Source organism: Chiloscyllium punctatum, chromosome 41 (assembly GCF_047496795.1).
Source record: "Chiloscyllium punctatum isolate Juve2018m chromosome 41, sChiPun1.3, whole genome shotgun sequence".
NCBI lineage: Eukaryota > Metazoa > Chordata > Chondrichthyes > Orectolobiformes > Hemiscylliidae > Chiloscyllium > Chiloscyllium punctatum.
In genome coordinates this window covers 26,986,268-27,005,517 of record NC_092779.1, presented here as the reverse complement: position 1 = coordinate 27,005,517, position 19,250 = coordinate 26,986,268, and the positions used below count along the sequence as shown (strand labels likewise).

The following is a 19,250-nucleotide window of genomic DNA, read 5'->3' as shown; positions in this document are numbered from 1 at the left end:
AGGAGCAAAATCACTCCTCCTGGCCTACACGCTGTGCTGGACGGGCACTTTATCTTTCCTCACAACTCTCCCTGTGTCCCTTGAGCTGTTGAGTTGAGAGAGGCCGGGGAAACCCAGCCAGCCACAATGTAGCCTGTGAAAGTGAAAATGGCAACACACCTCCAACAAAATGGGCTAGCTGGCAAACCCTTGTACTTCCCCTTTTAAAACCAGAAGCAGGTTATCGGGGGGAATTTCAATATTTCAAAAGTCTTAACATCTCACTTGATCCTAACTCCTATGTTTCTGAAGGTGAAACTGTATATTTTAGGAAATCAACACTTCTGTAGTATGGTATATGTTATGGTGATGTCTACATGAACCATTTGAAATGTCTGAGTGGATTCACTGCCACTAATGGTATTTGCTAAATTACTGTTAACACGTGGAGAAGAAAGTCCATACAAGGACTTTGGCAGAAGATAGGTTTGGTCTTGTTAAATAGAGTAGATTTGTTACATAGTACTCAATAGCAAGTTACATTACATCTAAGTTACATGATGATATCTTGAGAAACATCAAGGTAGATTTGACAGTGAGTATATATTACTGTTTCTGAACGAGAACACACAATTGGTTAGCTCCTCCCAAAAGCAGACCTTTATATCCTGACAGGCAGAGCTTATCTTGTGATCTCAGTTAACCCTTCAGGTGCTAAATGCCTTATCCAACAAAAATTACTTTCAGGGACCCTGACAGCCTGTTAATATCCCAGAAATATTGTGTAATTTTTTTGTTCAATCAGTTTTACTTAAAAGCTGAATCTTTTTCAAATCTCTCCAACGTGAAATGGTGCACAGCAAGAGTAGTCACCATGGAAACGAAGTCATAATGTGACATTGTCAGTTTGTATAATCCAGGAATTGGATATATGCTTGAAAGGGGAAAGAAATATAGGGCTTTGGAGTAAAAGCAAAAGGAGGAGGATAACTGGATCACTCTTTCAAACGACCCAGCCAAATGTGTGGAGCATCCTCCTTTGTGCTTCAGGATTTGATAATATTCTGAGGCAATGATATGTTTCTTACCAAATCTCTTCTATTGTTGCATTTTCTTTGAGTATCTTGAAGAAACAATTTGCTCCCACCTCTGTAATTCTGTTGTTTATTAACCTGTAAATATGATTTAATCATTAAAACATAGTACGCATTTCAATTCTGATCTTGCCAATTGCAATGGCTAGTGATAGCAATTACATTGGTTAATGAGTTGTCCTTCTATCTGGGTGGCACAGTGGCTCAGTCGTTAGCACTGCTGCCTCATAATGCCAGAGATCCTGATGCTATTCCAGCCTTTGGTGATTGCCTGTGTGGAATTTGCACATTCTCCCTGTGTCTGCATGGGTGTCTACACTGTCCAAATGTGTAGATTAGGTGAATTGGCCAGGCCAAATTGTCCATAGAGTCTGGATGGTGGATTAGCCATGGTAAATGTGGGGTTAGGGGGCTCAGGTCCAAGGCTGGGTCCAGTTGGGATGCTCTTTGGAAGTTTGGTGCAGACTTGATGGGCCTAATGGCCTCTTTCTGCACTGTAGGGATTCTATTCCGTGATTCCTGCATCACCAATTCTTCCACAGGCTACAATATTACCTGTCGCTACCTCTGTTTCTCTCAATCTACTGCTCAGATTCTCATCCATGCTTTTGTTACTTTTAAATTCAACTATTCCAATATTCTGCCAGCTGGACTCTCATAGTCCACTCTTCATATACTCGAGTTCATCTCCTGCTTCTCTCCTGCACTCATTGCCCTACACTCACTCCAGGTCTGACGACATTTTGATTTTAAAATTCTCATACATGTGCTCAAATTCATGGCCTCACTCTTGCCTATTTCTTTAATCTCCTCCTGTCCTGCATCTCTTGGAGAATCCTGTGTTACTCCAGCTCTACCCTCTTGTTCCAAGTCCCACCTCATTCACTCACAAATAGGCAACTGTGACATTATAGTGCAGTATGCCAGCAATATAGTGCCTGGACTCTGCAGGTCTGGAATCTCCACAAATGAACAATCTTTCTCCCACATGTTTACTCATTAATTCTCACTGTTGTTAGAAATCCTGGGGAGAAATTGTAACAACGTTGCAAAACAATGGTGTGCATTTCTTCCCATTTTCTATTTTTACTTATTAGTCATAAAAATATTGCAGGTGATAGAAAAAAAGGCTGTTTGTCTTCAGTCTGGTGTTGGTGGGGATGGCACAGGTACAAAATCTAACACTGACTAAAAGGAAAAAAAAGAGTGCACGTATTGCATAGAGACACTTACCATAAATGAAGCAGGCTTTTGTTGAACCTGAGTGCTTCTGCGAATAATGCGGCTGCTTCATCATTCAATTGGTTTTCTGTCAACCTAATTTACAGAAAAAAACTGTTAATGGAAGTGACAAAGCTCCTGAAATGGAGTGTTACTCAGACACAGTTAAGTCAAGCTAGATGCAAAACAATGGCAAGTTTTGACTTAAAGAAAAGCTGGGAAATGCACAATTGTTCGGTCAGAACTGATCCTTAATAAAAGGATATAGATATGGTCTGTTTTCTCCAACTTAATTAAACACAGAAGTACTGCCTTTTCTTCATATTTTATCAGCATCTCATTAACTGTGCATCATTTTCTTACCAGCATTCGTTGTACATTTTGCAATTTTCGACCCATGACCTATTGGTGTTAGGTCAACTATGGTCCAACAGTAACACAAAAGAATATTAAGTGCATTTTCTGGGTTGGCACTTCAGTGCTGGACCAAAAGGACATGCTGTGTTTCAGATGGGATGCTAAATAAAGTCATTTCTGCTTTCTCAGATGCATGCCCATGGCATTGTGTTGAAGAAGTGGAGAGGAGTTTTCCCCAATGTCGTAGCTAAACAACATCACTAAAATGGATTATCTCACCATCAAATCTGTTGCGGAGCTTGAACCCACAACTTCTGGTTCACTGGTGTGAGTACTACTTATGGGCCAAAACTGACACAATGCCAGTCTGAAGCTTGCTATTCATAAATGTGCATCGTACAGTACAACACCTCAAAGCAATAGTCGCCCCTTTTCTTTATTGTGCACTGCCTATTTAGTTAAACATGTAGAATTTTTAATATTTTTCTATGATTGTTTACATGTAATAATGTGAAAGGGCAGGGCCAACCTATGCTAGGCTTGTGCAGGAACACTGCACGGCCAAGCTGTCTAGAGAGGTCATTGCTTCAAATAATACTCACTTGTCTGGAGAGCATTTTTGGACATGCTGGAATGACAAAAAAAAGGTCCTATATAAACACAAATTCTTTCTTTCTCTTGAAGAGCTAAGAAGAGCAATCCAAAAATTTGGATATACCACAATGAAGCTTTGACAAAATCCTGCTGTTCACCAAAGAAGGCTGGATATTTTGAAATTGAGATAGGATTACCAAAATATCTCCAAGCATCTGTTGTCTTGCAGAGCTGCTGCCAAACTTTTCCCACCCTCTGCTGAAATTCTATTGGCTGCCAGGCTGGATAAAGAACACAAATATTGTTAATACTGACAGAAGGAAAATAATGATAGTTTGAAGAATACTATACTCGTAAAAAAATGGCCCTAGTTCTTCATATTTTCAATTTGATTCCATGATTTTCAAGCTGACTAGGTACTATGATGTGGAATTTCCTTACTAAACCTATCTTAGCTTCTCCTCCTTAAAGATGTTCATTAAGCCCATCTATTGGAACAACTTGTCCCAAGTTTAAAGTTCACATCATCATGTTCAAATTCTTCCATTGTCTGATTCCTCTTTTTAAAAAGGGGCTTGCATTTACATGACATAGCCTTTGACAAGCAACAAAGTTCCTGAAATAAGGTAGTCTTGAAGGAATTCCCTCCCTATAACTCTTCCTCTCCATCTTGTTTTTCCACAATATGACAGTGCTTCAAAAATACCCTTTTTGACCAAGCTTTTGGTCACCTGATTTCTCCTTACATGGCACACAATGTTGTACTGCCTCTGACCAAATTCCTGTCAAGTACCTTGGGATGTTTCTCTTCACAGATGCTGCCAGATATGCTGAGCATTTCCAGCAGTTTCTATTGTTACTTCAGAAATATTCAGCATCCATAGTTTTGCATTTCATATTCCCCTTTTTCTAAAACTCTTACAATCTGTCTTGATATTCTTTGTATCTTTCCCATTTGCAAGAATTTGTGCTGGTGTTCGCATTTTATTTTTATGGTTCGCATTTTACTTTTATGCTGTTCCTTACCACTTCACACATGACATCCATGATTGTTAATTTGTTGGTAAGTAGAGCTCTTGTAAACTCTCATGCCAAAAACATTGAAAAGAATGGTCACTCAATAGCTGCTGAAGTATTGACTGCGGTGGTATGGTGGCTCAGTGGTTAGCACTGCTGCCTCACAGTGCTAGGGACCCGGGTTCGATTCCCACTGCGGGTGACTGTGTGGAATTTGCACATTCTCCCAAAGTCTGCTTGTGTTTCCTTTGGGTGCTCCAGCTTCCTTCCATGCTCCAAAAATTGCCCATAGCATTAGTCAGGGGTAAATGTAGGGAAATGAGTCTGGGTGGGTTACTCTTGTGAGGGTTGGTATGGACTTGTAGGGCCTGTTTCCACACTGTAGGGAATCTAATCTACCATCATTAGAGCAAGGTCATAGGTGGATAAGAAGGTGTATGGAATACAAGACCAGGGAGGTTATGCTGGAACTGTATAAAACTTTGGTTTGGCTACAACTGGATTATGGCCCACAATTCTGGTCATCACTTTTGTAGGAATGATGAGATTGCCCTGGAGAGAGTGCAGAAGAGATTTACTAGGATTCTGTCTAGGTGAGAGGGTCTGAACTATGGGCAAAGATTGGATAGGTCTGGGATTATCTTACAGTGAAGGTTGAGGCAGGGAACTAGTAGAAGATTATGAGGTGCACGGATAAAATGAACAGGAAGGCAGGTTTTTTATTAGAGAGGATAAAAATCAGGGGGCATAGAGTTAAGGTAAGAGTGAGTTGAAGAGAGTTTATTCCATCTAATGAATGGTTACTAGCTACAGTAACTAGCTACCTGAAAGGATGGTTAGAACAGAAGTTCTCATCACCGTGGTTAGCACTGCTGCCTCACAGCGCCAGAGACCCGGGTTCAATTCCCGCCTCAGGCGACTGACTGTGTGGAGTTTGCACGTTCTCCCCGTGTCTGCGTGGGTTTCCTCCGGGTGCTCCGGTTTCCTCCCACAGTCCAAAGATGTGCAGGTCAGGTGAATTGGCCATCCTAAATTGCCCGTAGTGTAGGTAAGGGGTAGATGTAGGGGTATGGGTGGGTTGCGCTTCGGCGGGGCGGTGTGGACTTGTTGGGCCGAAGGGCCTGTTTCAACACCGTAAGTGATCTAATCTAATCTAATCTAATATAATCAGATTTATGTAATGGTTAGATATTCCCTTGCGTAGCCATAGTCTCCAAGGATATGGGCCAAGAGCTGGAGAATGGGATTAGTGTAGCCAGACCTTGGTTAGGAGAAAGTGAGGACTGCAGATGCTGGAGATCAGAGCTGAAACATGTGTTGCTGGAAAAGCGCAGCAGGTCAGGCAGCATCCAAGGAGCAGGAGAATTGACATTTCGGGCATAAGCCCTTCTTCAGGAATGAGGAAGGTGTGCCAAGCAGGCTAAGATAAAAGGTAGAGAGGAGGGACTTGGGGGAGGAGCTTTGGGAATGTGATAGGTGGAAGGAGGTTAGGGTGAGGCTCTCTTCCTCCCTCTACAAGGACCCTCACCTTAACCTCCTTCCACCTATCGCATTCCCAATGCCCCTCCCCCAAGTCCCTCCTCCCTACCTTTTATCTTAGCCAGATCTTGGTTGACTGGCATAGACATGGCAGACTGAGTGGCTTTCTTCTGTACTGTAACTGTCTTTGAGTTTATGAGTTCTTGGGGATGACCTACTTTTGTCAATCAGCTATTTAATTGTTTTCTAACATTAAAAGGCTTAAGAAATGTAACTACCTGAGCTCTTTTAATGAAGGATGGTTTCTTATAGCTTCAGCAAAAGCAGCTGCACCCACATCTCCGATCTGATTTCCCCACATCCTGAAATTACATTTAAAATTTCTCAATGACAATGTCTACAGGTTCAAACAAAGCAGATATATACGCATACATACAATGTGTGAGAATAAAGTTACCTTTTTAGTATTAATTGATTTCCTACATTGAAGTAACAGCATTATTATCATAGAGAAACAAGTTTCAAATTGCCAGGCCGAATACTTTTCTATGATGGATACATGCTGTAGAGAAATATCACACCGTAATTAAATTCAGAATAATGAACACAAGCCACATCTGAATAACTGGCAAGTTTTGATCAAACAAATAAAGGGAGAAATGGTTTCGGCTGAAAGGAGGCTCAGTCACCAGAGACACAGATTTAAGATAATTAGCCAGAGATAAATAACAGAAACGTGCTGTTACACAGAAAATTCATTTGATCTAAAATGTACTCTCTGAAAGAGAGGTGGAAGCAATTAAAATAATATGTTTTGAAAGGCAGTTGGGTACATATTTGAAAGGGGAGAAAAAAAGCTATGGGCAAAGAGCAGGCAAAAGAACAAATTGGATAGCTCTGTCAAAGTGCTAGAATAAGCATAATGGGCCAAATGGCTTTCTTTCATGATATTAAAATTCTGTAATACTTCTGTTTCCAATTGCTGTCCTGGCCACATTTGGACGGAGGATATCTAACCAATATATTGAAGTGTTAACTGTGTAGCAAGGAACATGGTCAGGTGCAACAAAGTTGCTTTAGAGCACCACTGGTTAAATGGGAATTAACTGTAGAGGTTTTAAATCCTGCAACTTTTGATTAGTGCAGATAAGCAATGTGCAGCCTGGCTTGCAAGATGGTTTGCCGTACTTTATTTATAACATGTGCCAAAAAGGGGAGAGAATACTTACACATTTCTCTTTCAAAATTGTCAGTCTCACAGTATACTTATATTAGACTTGCATAATAAAAAAAGTTAAAAATCACACATATACTCCACAACCACCTGATGAAGGAGCAGCACTCTGAAGGCTAGTGCTTTCAATAAATCTGTTGGACTATAACCTGATGTTGTGTGATTTTTAATGTTGTACACTCCAGTCCAACACCAGCACCTCCAAATCATTAAAAAAAAGCATATTGTGTTTCTTTTTTGCATATATTTATATACAAAGGAAATTCCAGAGCTGGTTTATTTAGGTTTTCTACCGAAGAAAACACATCACGAGTGGTGAAATGAAACTTTAAATGGATGTCCTTTCAAAGCCACATTTTACATCTTGAAGGAAGTTGTTGCTGATCAGAAGCAAATGTTGAGAAGCGCTGCTGCTTTTGGGCTGCAAAGTTGAAGATGCCATGCTCCACAAGCACAGATCTTCAGAGAATAATAAAGAGCAATGCAGAAATTTATAACCGTAAAAGGATGGCAGGAGGAAGATATAAAACAGAAAATTGGTTTCACATCAACTTGTTCAAAATGCAAAATATTAGAAGGACTCAATGGAGCAGTTAAATCAATTTTTTTTCAATGCACAAGGAATGAAAAATGGAGAGAAAAGCCAAGAATCATTTAAGAAGTATCTAGAATCATTCTGGATGGTTAAACTAAAATAGTCTGAGTAGTTTCCCTTATTATCTTGTTAAATTACAAACACCGAGAGTTTTAACATCATACTGAATACTCACCCGACATCTTTGATGGCCTTACTTTTCTGAATTGCTTGTGCTAATAATTTTCCTCCTTCACTTGTAAGTTTGTTGAGTCCAATTCTGCAAAAACAGATGAACTTTTTTTTTAATGTTTCATACTTTAGAATATGCCTTGATCTACAGGTCAAACATCAAACTTAAAATTTCCATTTATTTCTTTCATGGATTCTTCAGTGCTCACAAGAAGTGTTCCAATAACAGTGACCAAGAAGAGAGGTTCCCTGGATGGTAGAAGAAATTGAGAGTTCACTTCTGCAAATAGCAATTAATGCTGGTTCAACTGTAATAACAATCTGAATTTGACAGTCTTTACTATGGGGCAAATCCAAATATGTTCAGGTCAATATTGGAGGTGGCTGGATGCTAAAGGTTGTGCTGCCGTAGAATCACAGAGATGTACAGCCCCCAAATGGACTCTTTTGTCCAATCACTTCCCTGGCTTTCCACAAAGTTCACCTGATCAGGTCCCAGGGGATTTATCCACCTTTGTGTGTTTTACGATGTCCAGCACCTTGTCCTGAGTCCCCAGTTTCTTACAGCCCTTGTACCATTCTTGCAGAGGCAGGAAGGCCCGTTGGGGTGAGGGGGATGGCACTAACATGCTGCAGAGAGTTGAAACAACTTGTTAGGCATCTAAGGCTAACTAATGGAGGGATTTTCCAGTCAGCCTCCAGAGCTCCAAAGGCAGCAATGTCTGGTTTGCTTACCTGGTAGTGGCCTTTCAGCAACAGATCAAAGGGATAGCACTCCAGTTGGATCTCAAAGCCTTCTCTGCCTGCCTGGGTGCTATAGCCACTACAGGCCAATATGCAGGTTACCTCAGAAAAATTGCTCCTCTCCTCAGTTCTCTCACTATAATTTGTCAACTTACAGACCTTTGAAAGTGCCAAAAAACTGAATAAATAGCTATCTTGATACCTGGTCTACAGGACTCACCATTGTTGGAGTGAGAAAAAGTTTTCAATCTTCATTCTAACTTATTGTCTAGCTCTTTCACAAAGCAGGAATTCATAGAATCCCTACTGTGTGGAAACAGGCTATTGGCCCTACAAGTCCACACTGACACTCCAAAGAGTAACCCATCCAGACCCATTTCTCTACATCTACCTCTAACTAATACATCTAACCTACACATCCCTGAACAGTATGGGCAATTTAGCATGGCCAATTCACCTAACTTGCACATCTTTGGATTGTGGGAGGAAACCAGAGCACCCGGAGGAAACCCACACAGACATGGGAGAATGTGCAAACTCCACACAGTCGCTCGAGGCTGGGTTCAAACCCAGGTCCCTGGCACTGTGAGGCAGCAGTGCTAACCAGTGAGCCACCGTGCTATCCCAATTATAATTGGACCCTCAGCCTTCAATCATAACCTCAGCAGAGACTCTGGAAAAATGTTATAACCAATTCTTTATGCCATTAATTCAAGGTTTCTACTGAACTGCCAAAAATCTGGCAAGAGACTGGAAGAAGGCTCCAACAATTTTATTCCATTATTACCACTCTTTATCAGGTGTCACCCATCTTTTTAAAGATTTGCTGCACAAAAAAATGGGCAAAGATAACCCAATATGGCTTCTACTGCTGTAGAACTTATATAATTTGAGGCAATCATCTTGCAGTTGTTGACTGATAGCAATTTATCTCGATCAAATCTTCTACAACAGACTCAGATTGCATTACTTTCTTCATGTGTTTCATCTACTAGATATTTGTCATGATCAAATATTTCACCTCATCATTGTGAGTACTGATTGGTGAAATAAAGATTAAAAGAATCTTAGCATCATAACTCAGCTTGACAATGTTCTCCTTGAACACTCAAATGCCAAAGTTCTGACTAGCAAAGCAATTGTCAACTCTGGCTAATTTTCCTTTACTTAACCTCGGGGGCCATGCCATCTTGCGGCACAGTGGATTGAGTCTCTGCCTTTGATCTAGAAGGTCTGGGCTCAATTCTCACTCCAGGACTTAATAATCAATCAGTTTATAAGTTCCTCCAATACAGACCGACGACATTTGGTAAGAGTGGGAAAAATTCCAGGGTGGAAAGAAATTGGAGCCTTTACCATCGCAACTCATTGCTCCAGGCTACAACATGCATGTTAAAGTTACTGCAGCAAATCTGACTGTATGGGGGTCCAATTGGCTGTGTGGATCAGACTAACTCTAACAGCACAGGGTTCAATCCTTTATTCCAGTTTCTATGAATTCAGGATTTGCCTCTTTGTCCGAGTTTTGGTGGAGATCACAGCACTGTGGGTAGGACTTGCCTTCAGGCAGAGAATTCAATGAGAAGGATAAAATAAATTAAGTGTGTTAATGCCAACTAACAACCTCCTCTTTCACCAAGACCCCTGTGGGTGCCCTTGCTGGGGCTAGAAACAGAGATCAAATTACTCACTGGACAAACATAGTCCGCTATTGGAGAATTTCACAGTCTTGCTAAACTGATTCAGTACCCTGTCACACAAAAACTGTTGGATTCAAATAGATTTGAACAATTTTTTCCTCTCTTTATCCTGCAAACAGTGCCATCTGAATAAATTCAAGGACTTCCTGTCTAGATAATTAAAGGATCAAATCTACAGATTCTTATTCTGCAGCCTCATTACATTTTTTTTTCAGTATTTAACCTGAAGTAAGTGGTAAGAAATTTGTAATTTTGAGTCCCACTCCAAAGACCCTATTATCCAGCCTGATAATTCAGTGCATTACAGAGTGTGTGCTGGGCTGTCATAGATGCTGTGTTTAAGGTAACCGATTGACCCCAACTTCCTGCTTCTCATCAAAAGTTAATTCCTTTGTACTATGCACAAAGAGAGTCCCCTGGTGGTCTGACAGGTTTCTATCTCCTAAGTAACATGAACAAAATAAATAATTGATATGCTATCATTGTTACAATATCCCCACATATTGCTATAGAGACTAAAGTAAAGTTGCCGTAGTCCCAGAGAAAGATGACTGGTTTAACCTGAGGGTCACCATGCCTCAGGCGAGGGGCGAGATTGAGAAGGTTGGACCTTCATGAATCCCTACACTTCAAAATGTACCTCTTTAGCAGTGAGGCATTTTAAGAGATCCTAAGTATATAAATACAATTTTCTTTTTAAATAGGCTTTGGTGATAACTAGGAATTGCAATAGCATTTATCAATCACCTTTCTAACATTACAAGCATTTTTTGTCACTGAGATAAGATGTTTGTAGTCTCCACGTTGCCACTAGATTTTATATATTATAAGAAGTTGTGTAAAATGTAAGCATGTTATTTCTTACTTTAATGTTCGAAGATGTGGGCATTCTTCAACAATTTGGGCAATAAACCGGGCACCAACATCAGTGATCTGATTTCTGTACAGGCTGGAAAAACAACAGTTTGTTTTAAAGAGATAACTGAATAGTGGTGCAACACTGAAATATTAGCAATTAATTGAGAGAGAGTCATAGAGTTGTACATTTTGGAAACAGACCCTTCCATCCAACTCGTCTAGATATCCGAAATTAATCTAGTCCCATTTCCCAGCATTTGGCCCATATCCCTCTTAATCCTTCCTATTCATATATCCATCCAGATGCCTTTTCAATGTTGTAATTGTACCAATCTCTACCACTTCCTCTGGCAGCTCATTTCATGCACACACCACCCTCTACACAAAAAAGTAACCCCTTAGATCCCTTTTAAATCTTTCCTCTCTTAATCCTATGCCCTCTAGGTTTGGACTACCACATCCTGGGGAAAAAAAAAACTTTGACTATTCACCCTATCCATGCCCATGATTTTATAAATCTCTGTAAGGTCACTCCTCAGCCTCTGACACTCCAGGGAAAACAACCCCAACCTATTCAGCCTCTCCCCATGTTTGAACATGTTTCTGCTCCGGGATCATTATTCATTCTGTCACAAAGTTTGTGAACTAAGCAACATCATGGAATAAGATCAGAAAATGTTTAAAATTGGCCCGTTTTACAGTTCATTTTGCTTCACTTCATAGACTCACTGAATAATTGCAGCACAGAAAAAGGCTATCTGACTTTGTGCTAGCTCACCATATGAGCAACTCCTTTCGTCCCATCCAAAACCCGCCACTTCAATGTGGAGTTGCAATTATTTCTCTTCAGTTGTTGTCCAAGGCCCTTTGAAAGCCACAATTGGATTTGCCTGCATCAAATTCTCAGATAATGCATTTCAGATCCTAATCACTTGCTGTGTTAAAAAACTTTTTCTCACTTTGCTGATGGTTCTTCAGCTAACCTGCTTAAATCAGTATTCTTTGATCCTTAGGCCTTCTTCAATGGGGTCATGATTTGGAGGTGCCAGTGTTGGATTGGGGTGTACAAAGTTAAAAATCATACAACTTCAGGTTATAGTCCAACAGGTTTATTTGGAAGCACTAGCTTTTGGAGCACTGTTCCTTCCACCTAATAAAGTCTTTTGAAGAAGTAATAAAGAGGATTGATGAGGGCAGATTGGTAGACGTGATCTATATGGATTACAGTAAGGCATTTGACAAGGTTCCCCATGGGAGACTGGTTATTAGCAAGGTTAGATCTCATGGAATACAAGGAGAACTAGCCATTTGGATATAGAACTGGCTCAAAGGTAGAGGACAGAGGGTGGTGGTGGAGGGTTGCTTTTCAGATTGGAGGCCTGTGGCCAGTGGAGTGCCACAAGGATCAGTGCTGGGTCCACTACTTTTCATCATTTATATAAATGATTTGGATGTGAGCTGAAGAGGTATAGTTAGTAAGTTTGCAGATGACACCAAAATTGGAGGTGTAGTGGACGGCAAAGAAAGTTACCTCGGATTACAACAGGATGAGCCTACAGGCTGAGGACTGGCAGATGGAGCTTAATTTAGATAAATGCGAGGTGCTGCATTTTGGGAAAGCATACCTTAGCAGGACTTATACACTTAATGGTAAGGTCCTAGGGAGTGTTACCAAACAAAGAGCCCTTGGAGTGCAGGTTCATAGCTCCTTGAAAGTGGAGTCGCAGGTAGATAGGATAGTGAAGAAGGCATTTGGTATGCTTTCCTTTATTGGTCAGAGTACTGAGTACATGAGTTGGGAGGTCATGTTGTGTCTGTACAGGACATTGGTTAGGCCACTTTTGGAATTTTACGTGCAATTCTGGTCTCCTTCCTATCAGAAGGATGTTGTAAAACTTGAAAGGGTTCAGAAAATATTTACAAGAATGTTGCCAGGGTTGGAGGATTTGACCTATTGGGAGAGGTTGAATAGGCTAGGGCTGTTTTCCCTGGAGTGTTGGAGGCTGAGAGGTGACCTTATAGAGGTTTATAAAACCATGATGGGCATGGATTGGGTAAATAGGTAAGATCTTTTCCCTGGGGTCAGGGAGTCCAGAACTAGGGGGCATAGGTTTAGGGTGAGAGGAGAAAAATATAAAAGAGACCTAAGGGGCAACTTTTTAACGCAGAGGGTGGTGTGTGTGTGGAATGGGCTGCTAGAGGAAGCAGTGGAGGCTGGTACAATTGCAACATTTAAAAGGCATCTGGATGGGCGTACGAATAGGAAGAGTTTGGAGGAATATGTGCTGGATGTTGGCAGGTGGAACTAGCTTGGGTTGGGATATCTGGTCAGCATGGACAAGTTGGACCGAAGAGTCTGTTTCCATGCTGTACATCTCTATGACTTTAAACCTGTTGGAATATAACCTGGTGTTGTGTGATTTTTAACTTCAATGGGGTAATTTATTCCTATTGACTCTGTCCTGAACCTCGACCAATCCTCCTTGACCTGAAACCTCTCATCACTGGGACTATCTGTGCTAACTTCCCTTCAACTTTTCTAAAGCCCTCATACCCTTTCTTAAGTGTCCAGAATTAAGTTGAATAATCTAACTGAATGTGAACAAGACTCTTCAGCTCCAATGAAGAGTCTTCTGGACTCAAAACATTAGCTTGCTGTCTCTCCACAGATGCTGCCTGACCAGCTGTGATTTCCAGCATTTTTTGTTTTCAGTCGAAGCTGAAGAAGAGTTTTATGAAGATACATCACAAATCCCTTGCCTTTGCACACTATGCCTCTACTTATAAAACTTGGGATCTTGTTTGTCTATTACCCCCTCGTTCAACTTGCTCTGTCACCTTCAAAGAACATAAATACTTATGAAATAGAAGCAGGAGTAGGTCCATATTCCTTAGAGCCTGCTCTGCCATTCAATAAGGTTATGACGGCTCTAATTACATCACATTGCCACCTACTTCAGATAACGTTTCAGCCCTTGCTTATTAAGAATCAATCTACTTCTACCTTAAACACATTCAAAGACTATGCTTCCACAGTTTTTTCAAGAAGAGAGTTCCAACCACTCACAACCGTCTCTAAAAACATTCGCTTTGGCTGCTAGAAATGGACAGCCCTTATGTGTAAACTATGACCCCTATTTCTAGATTGTCCCTTGAGTGGAATTTCCTTTCCACGGCCACCTGTCAAGGCTCCTCAGGATCTTATGTGCTTCAATTAAGTCATCTCTTATTGTTCTAGAGCACAGATGATACAAGCCAGGCCTATACCATCTTTTCTCTGAAGGTAACCTGACAGTCCAAATACGACTGTAGTAAATCTTCCCTGAACTGCATCCAATGCATTTACTTCCTTCTTTAATAAGGAGAGCAATACTACACACTGTAGCCCATATGCGGTCTCGCTAATGCCCCGTATAACTGAAACACACATTTCGTAGTTTTATTTTCTATTCACTCCACAATAAAGGACTACATTCTAATAGATTTTCTGGTGACTTGCTGTATCTGCAGAATAACCTTTTATGACTCATTCATGAAGGTATCCAAATCCTTCAGCATCTTAGAGGTCTGAAATCTCTCACTATTTAACTTCTTTTATTCTTGCTACCAAAGCGAATAAATGTATGTTTTCCCATAATATATGGTGGGGCAGCTTGGTGGCTCAGTGGTTAGCACTGCTACCTCACAGTACCAGAGACCCGGGTTCGATTTCACAGTTTGTGTGCAGTTTGCACGTTTGTGTGGTTCTCCTCCAGTTTCCTCCTCCAGTTCAAAGATGTGCAGGTTAGGTGGATTGGCCATGCTAAATTGCCCATAGTGCCCAGGGACATGCAGGCTAGCTGGATTGCCATAGGGAAAGCAGGGTGATATGGTAGGGGGAAGTGGTCTGGAAAATTTGCTCTTCGCAAGGTCAGTGAGGACTCAATGGGCCAAAATGGCCTGCTTCCACACTAGGGATTCTACAATTATTTTCCTCCAACTTTGCACATTGACTTAAACCATTGGCATGCCTTTATAGCCTCTTTATATCCTGCTCAAAACTTTACTTTCAAAACCAGCCTTGTATCATTAGCAAATTTAGCAGCTAAACCATTTGAACCCCTCATGCAAGTAGTTTACATAACTGTGAACAGGTGAGGTTCCAGGACTGATTCCTTTGACACACCACTTGTTACAGCTTGCAAACCAGCAAAACCAGTTACACCTACTCACCACCACCTGGCACCAGCCAATTCTATTATCCATACTAATATCTTACACCCTCCACTATTAGCTTTATTTTCCCCAATAACCTTTCATAGGGCACCTTAGCAAAAACCTTCTGGAAATCCAAGTACAGTCAATCTACCAGTTCCCATTTATTCACAGTGTATGCTACTTCATCAAGAAACCCTAATAAATCGGTCGAGTCTATCTAGATCTTCTGTTATAATATCGTTGATAATTGCATGTATTTCCCCTTTGATAGATTTGAAGCGAGCTGGCCTTTTCATCAACACATTGGGGTAGATTTGCAATGCTTGTCAGCCAGGCACTGAACTTTGTCTGGAAGGAAAATTGGACAAGAAGAAATGAGTGCTCTTGGAATGGTCACTGCATTTTATTAGGGATGCACGATTCTCACTGCCTGCTAACCATCCTCCTTGCCCATATTTTCTCTCTACACTCAGCCTACATGAATCTCAATGCCAAACCGATAATTAAACGTGTGCCGCAAAAGCCCATTACATTTAATTTTGCTGATAGAAAACAGGCTCATTCTCTGTAAAACAAAAAGAACTGAAATTGTTTTCTTTGGTACTTTTTTCATGTAATGCAGTGATACAGTATCATGAATTGCAATGGACCAATAGGCGTAATTATAATTTAACAGGAACAATCAACAGAAATCACAGAGATATAATAAATAGGGTATTCTCAACAGTCTTTCTTAATATAAAAAGAGCTTCCGTTATAGAGACAATGTTATCTGGCTATGATATTGCTCAATTCTTTTGATGTGACTTTATTTCATGGAGAAAAAAACTTGAAGTGCCTTTGTATGGTTTCATTAGTATATTTTAATGAAGCACTATTATTGCAAGTAGAAATTAAGGGTAGAAAATTAATTTGATTTGGCCAAAGTAGTGATTGTAATGAGGTCAGCCAGGTGGACCTCACAGAATAGGAATTTCCTACTTGGGGCTGTTAATCCGGTCCAATCAGGGAGACCTGACTGACAGATCAAAACATGAGGGAGTTGGATCAGTGTCAAGGACTCTCCATGTGTAACTAAAGGGTGGCTTAGTGAGGACTACTGGCCTCTGTGGTGTTATTTCACTGGCAACAGGAGAAAAACATGCTTCTGAAGAAAGTTGTTTGCAACAATCATCTTTGGGTTGGGGCAACCATTTCTGGTATCATGCTGTTACTTGGGAAATTTGACTCAGTTTTACCTTTCTGTCAAAGTCTGGGCCCAGTCTTTACGTTTTACGGATTATGTTTTTCTGGACAAATGACAACAGAGCCGATGGAAAGCAATTAGTATTTCACCTCACAGCTTGTGGACCTGAAGCTATTTTGGTTATTAGGAATCTAGCTTTCTCTGAGGTATCAGGTACTTTCAAGAGTTAATGGATTTAGTTAAGGAATATTATGACCCCAAGCCTCATCTTATTCAGAGATGATAGTTTTACTTGGCAAATTGAGAACTAGGGAAATCCAGATCAGGATTTTTGACTAGGTTAAGACAACTGACAAAGGCATGAGACTTTGGTTTAACCCTGAATGAGATGCTGAGACACATTTTGGTATGTCGGATTAATGTTGCAAATGTGCTTACTAGTTGAAGCCCAAATGGACGTCAAACAACCACTACAACTGGTTGTATCACTGGAAAATGTAACAATTGGATCATATGAGTTGCAGGGTATTCCAGTAGAAGTGGACACCCTTGCCAGTCTGACTGAGCTAAGTGAACACTACTTGAGAGAAGGCAATTGCATAGCCTCATTCAGGACATAACCTGAACACCAGAAGCAGATAAAGCCGTAACAAGAGACACAAATCACGACCTTGGCATATCAATCTGGCTCTAGACAAATTGTGTTTTGGCTCAGGCATCCTATAGCACCCACCTTCTCCCCTCACCCACAGATGATTCTATCTTGAACCCCAACTGCTTCTGCCTAGTCAAAACATAAAAGCCTGACAGCCTACTGCCACAATTAGCAGAATGATTGCACATAATGATGCATATTCACCTTGCAAAATTATATTGACTCAACACTTACCCAAGGATCTTAATAATTTTGTACTTTAGGAGTTCCTCAGCAAGTACTTTAGCTCCATCATCCGTGACCTGGTTTACACTCAACCTAAGTTTAATGACAAAGGATACATTAGAATGACAAAGGATAAAAACGTTGTATAAGAAGGGGTTAATTCTCACATTCCAGTACCTCCAACCATTCTGTCATGGAATGCTCAATCTGTGGGTTGCATTGAAAAGTGTGTTTTGTATATATTGTAATTTTTTTTTCAGATTCTGGATTTCACATTGATGTCATATGAGTGTTGGTCAATGATTTTTTTTTGTGAGGGGCTTAATAATTAACAGGATCAGTCTTACCAGAATCAAACTTTTAAACTAGCATGAGTCAGATAGTGAATGCATAAAGGCCTCCTGTAGTGTTAATGGAAGTTTTTTTTAGATTAGATTAGATTACTTACAGTGTGGAAACAGGCCCTTCGGCCCAACAAGTCCACACCGACCCGCCGAAGCGCAACCCACCCATATCCCTACATTTACCCCTTACCTAACACTAGGGGCAATTTAGCATGGCCAATTCACCTGACCTGCACATCTTTGGACTGTGGGAGGAAACCGGAGCACCCGGAGGAAACCCACGCAGACACGGGGAGAACGTGCAAACTCCACACAGTTAGTCACCTGAGGCGGGAATTGAACCCGGATCTCAGGCGCTGTGAGGCAACAGTGCTAACCACTGTTGTTTCTATTGTGGGGCTTTACCACAGGAGAAAAGAAAAAAAAGCAAACCATTAGCGTAGCACAAGCTAAAATGGGCTAGATTTTTAAACGAAATAATTAAAAGCTTCTGAATTCAGTAAGAAGGAGATCTAACTGAAGTCACATTTAAGAATAGTTTCTCACAGCAAAAGGACATTTTTTCAGAACAGGTAAGGGGATAAATCTCAGTGTAAGTGTTAGAATTTCGACAATTGCAGACCAGGGGAGTGTTTGGTTAGAAACTTTCATGTATTATTAAAAGCTGGAAGAGTCTAAGATCTCAGTGGGGTGGTGATTTGAGGAAAAGACTTTACAGCTCACAGAACAAGAACTGAGGAAATAAAATCATTTAAGAGATTGGACAAGGAAGGAAAATTGCTCATTTTTTGGGTGACTACTTATTGATAACTTCACTTGTTTTTTTGTGTATGATGTTGTATTTTCCCAGATGACCAATCCTGATACTTTGTGCTTTTTGCTACCTCTACTACAATGTGGTATTGGGTTACTGTTTGGAGGGTTCGTGTGGACTCAGTGGGCCAAATGGCCTACTTCCATATGGCAGGGATTCTATGACTGTAAATTGATTGTGTTGGAGAATATATGGGACTTTATTTTGCTGTATGTTTTGAAAGCTTTCAAACAGTATTATATGTAATAGCTTGGATTTTTTTTTAAATTGCCCTATATAACAAATTTCACTGTCTTTTTAAAAACTAAATCTGCAACTTACCTATTTTCAAGCTAAGGTGCCATAGCAGTGTTTTTCAAAAACAAAATGATCTATCAAATCAAATTTCATTTTGTAATTTCGACTTGTCTATTAGTAACATCAGATGGGATGATGACACTTGCAGACAAGGAATTTTACTTTAACGTTTAGAAGGATCAATATGTCTGCTCCAGCTCACTAACGTAGTCATATTTATTCCTGACTAAATGCAGCTTACTTCTTGCTGTCATGCAATAAACCTTCTTCTTATCGAAGACCAGTGTCTCTTCGGGATAGTCTACAATGATGTTCCTTCTACCACTAATCACTATATAGGCCCAAGGCAAAGTCAAAGGAGGATTGGTGGCAATGAAATACCTCCTCCAACAATCATTACCCAATACCACATTCTGGTAGAGATAGCAAAGACCACAAAGTATCAGGAATGGTCATCTGGGAAAATAGTACCTCGTGTACACCACACAC

At 40.5% G+C, this 19,250-nt stretch overlaps 1 protein-coding gene and 1 long non-coding RNA gene across 4 annotated transcripts in view; one reads left to right on the top strand and one right to left on the bottom strand.

Annotated features, from left to right (window-relative positions):
- The window catches only part of LOC140464947 (uncharacterized), a 138,644-nt gene that overhangs the window by 3,394 nt on the left and 116,000 nt on the right, over nucleotides 1-19,250 (top strand). For both annotated transcript variants that reach the window (XR_011955032.1, XR_011955033.1), the window contains exon 2: nucleotides 2,841-2,978. This is a non-coding gene — a long non-coding RNA (uncharacterized lncRNA). The remainder of the gene's footprint in view (nucleotides 1-2,840; nucleotides 2,979-19,250) is intronic.
- Nucleotides 1-19,250, bottom strand: part of nod1 (nucleotide-binding oligomerization domain containing 1) — a 58,406-nt gene that overhangs the window by 3,827 nt on the left and 35,329 nt on the right. For both annotated transcript variants that reach the window (XM_072560609.1, XM_072560610.1), the window contains exons 5-11: nucleotides 17,316-17,399; nucleotides 11,051-11,134; nucleotides 7,746-7,829; nucleotides 6,020-6,103; nucleotides 3,443-3,526; nucleotides 2,307-2,390; nucleotides 1,068-1,151 (exon numbers count right to left, since the gene is read on the bottom strand). In XM_072560609.1, coding sequence (XP_072416710.1) covers nucleotides 1,068-1,151; nucleotides 2,307-2,390; nucleotides 3,443-3,526; nucleotides 6,020-6,103; nucleotides 7,746-7,829; nucleotides 11,051-11,134; nucleotides 17,316-17,399 — 588 coding nt within the window. The remainder of the gene's footprint in view (nucleotides 1-1,067; nucleotides 1,152-2,306; nucleotides 2,391-3,442; nucleotides 3,527-6,019; nucleotides 6,104-7,745; nucleotides 7,830-11,050; nucleotides 11,135-17,315; nucleotides 17,400-19,250) is intronic.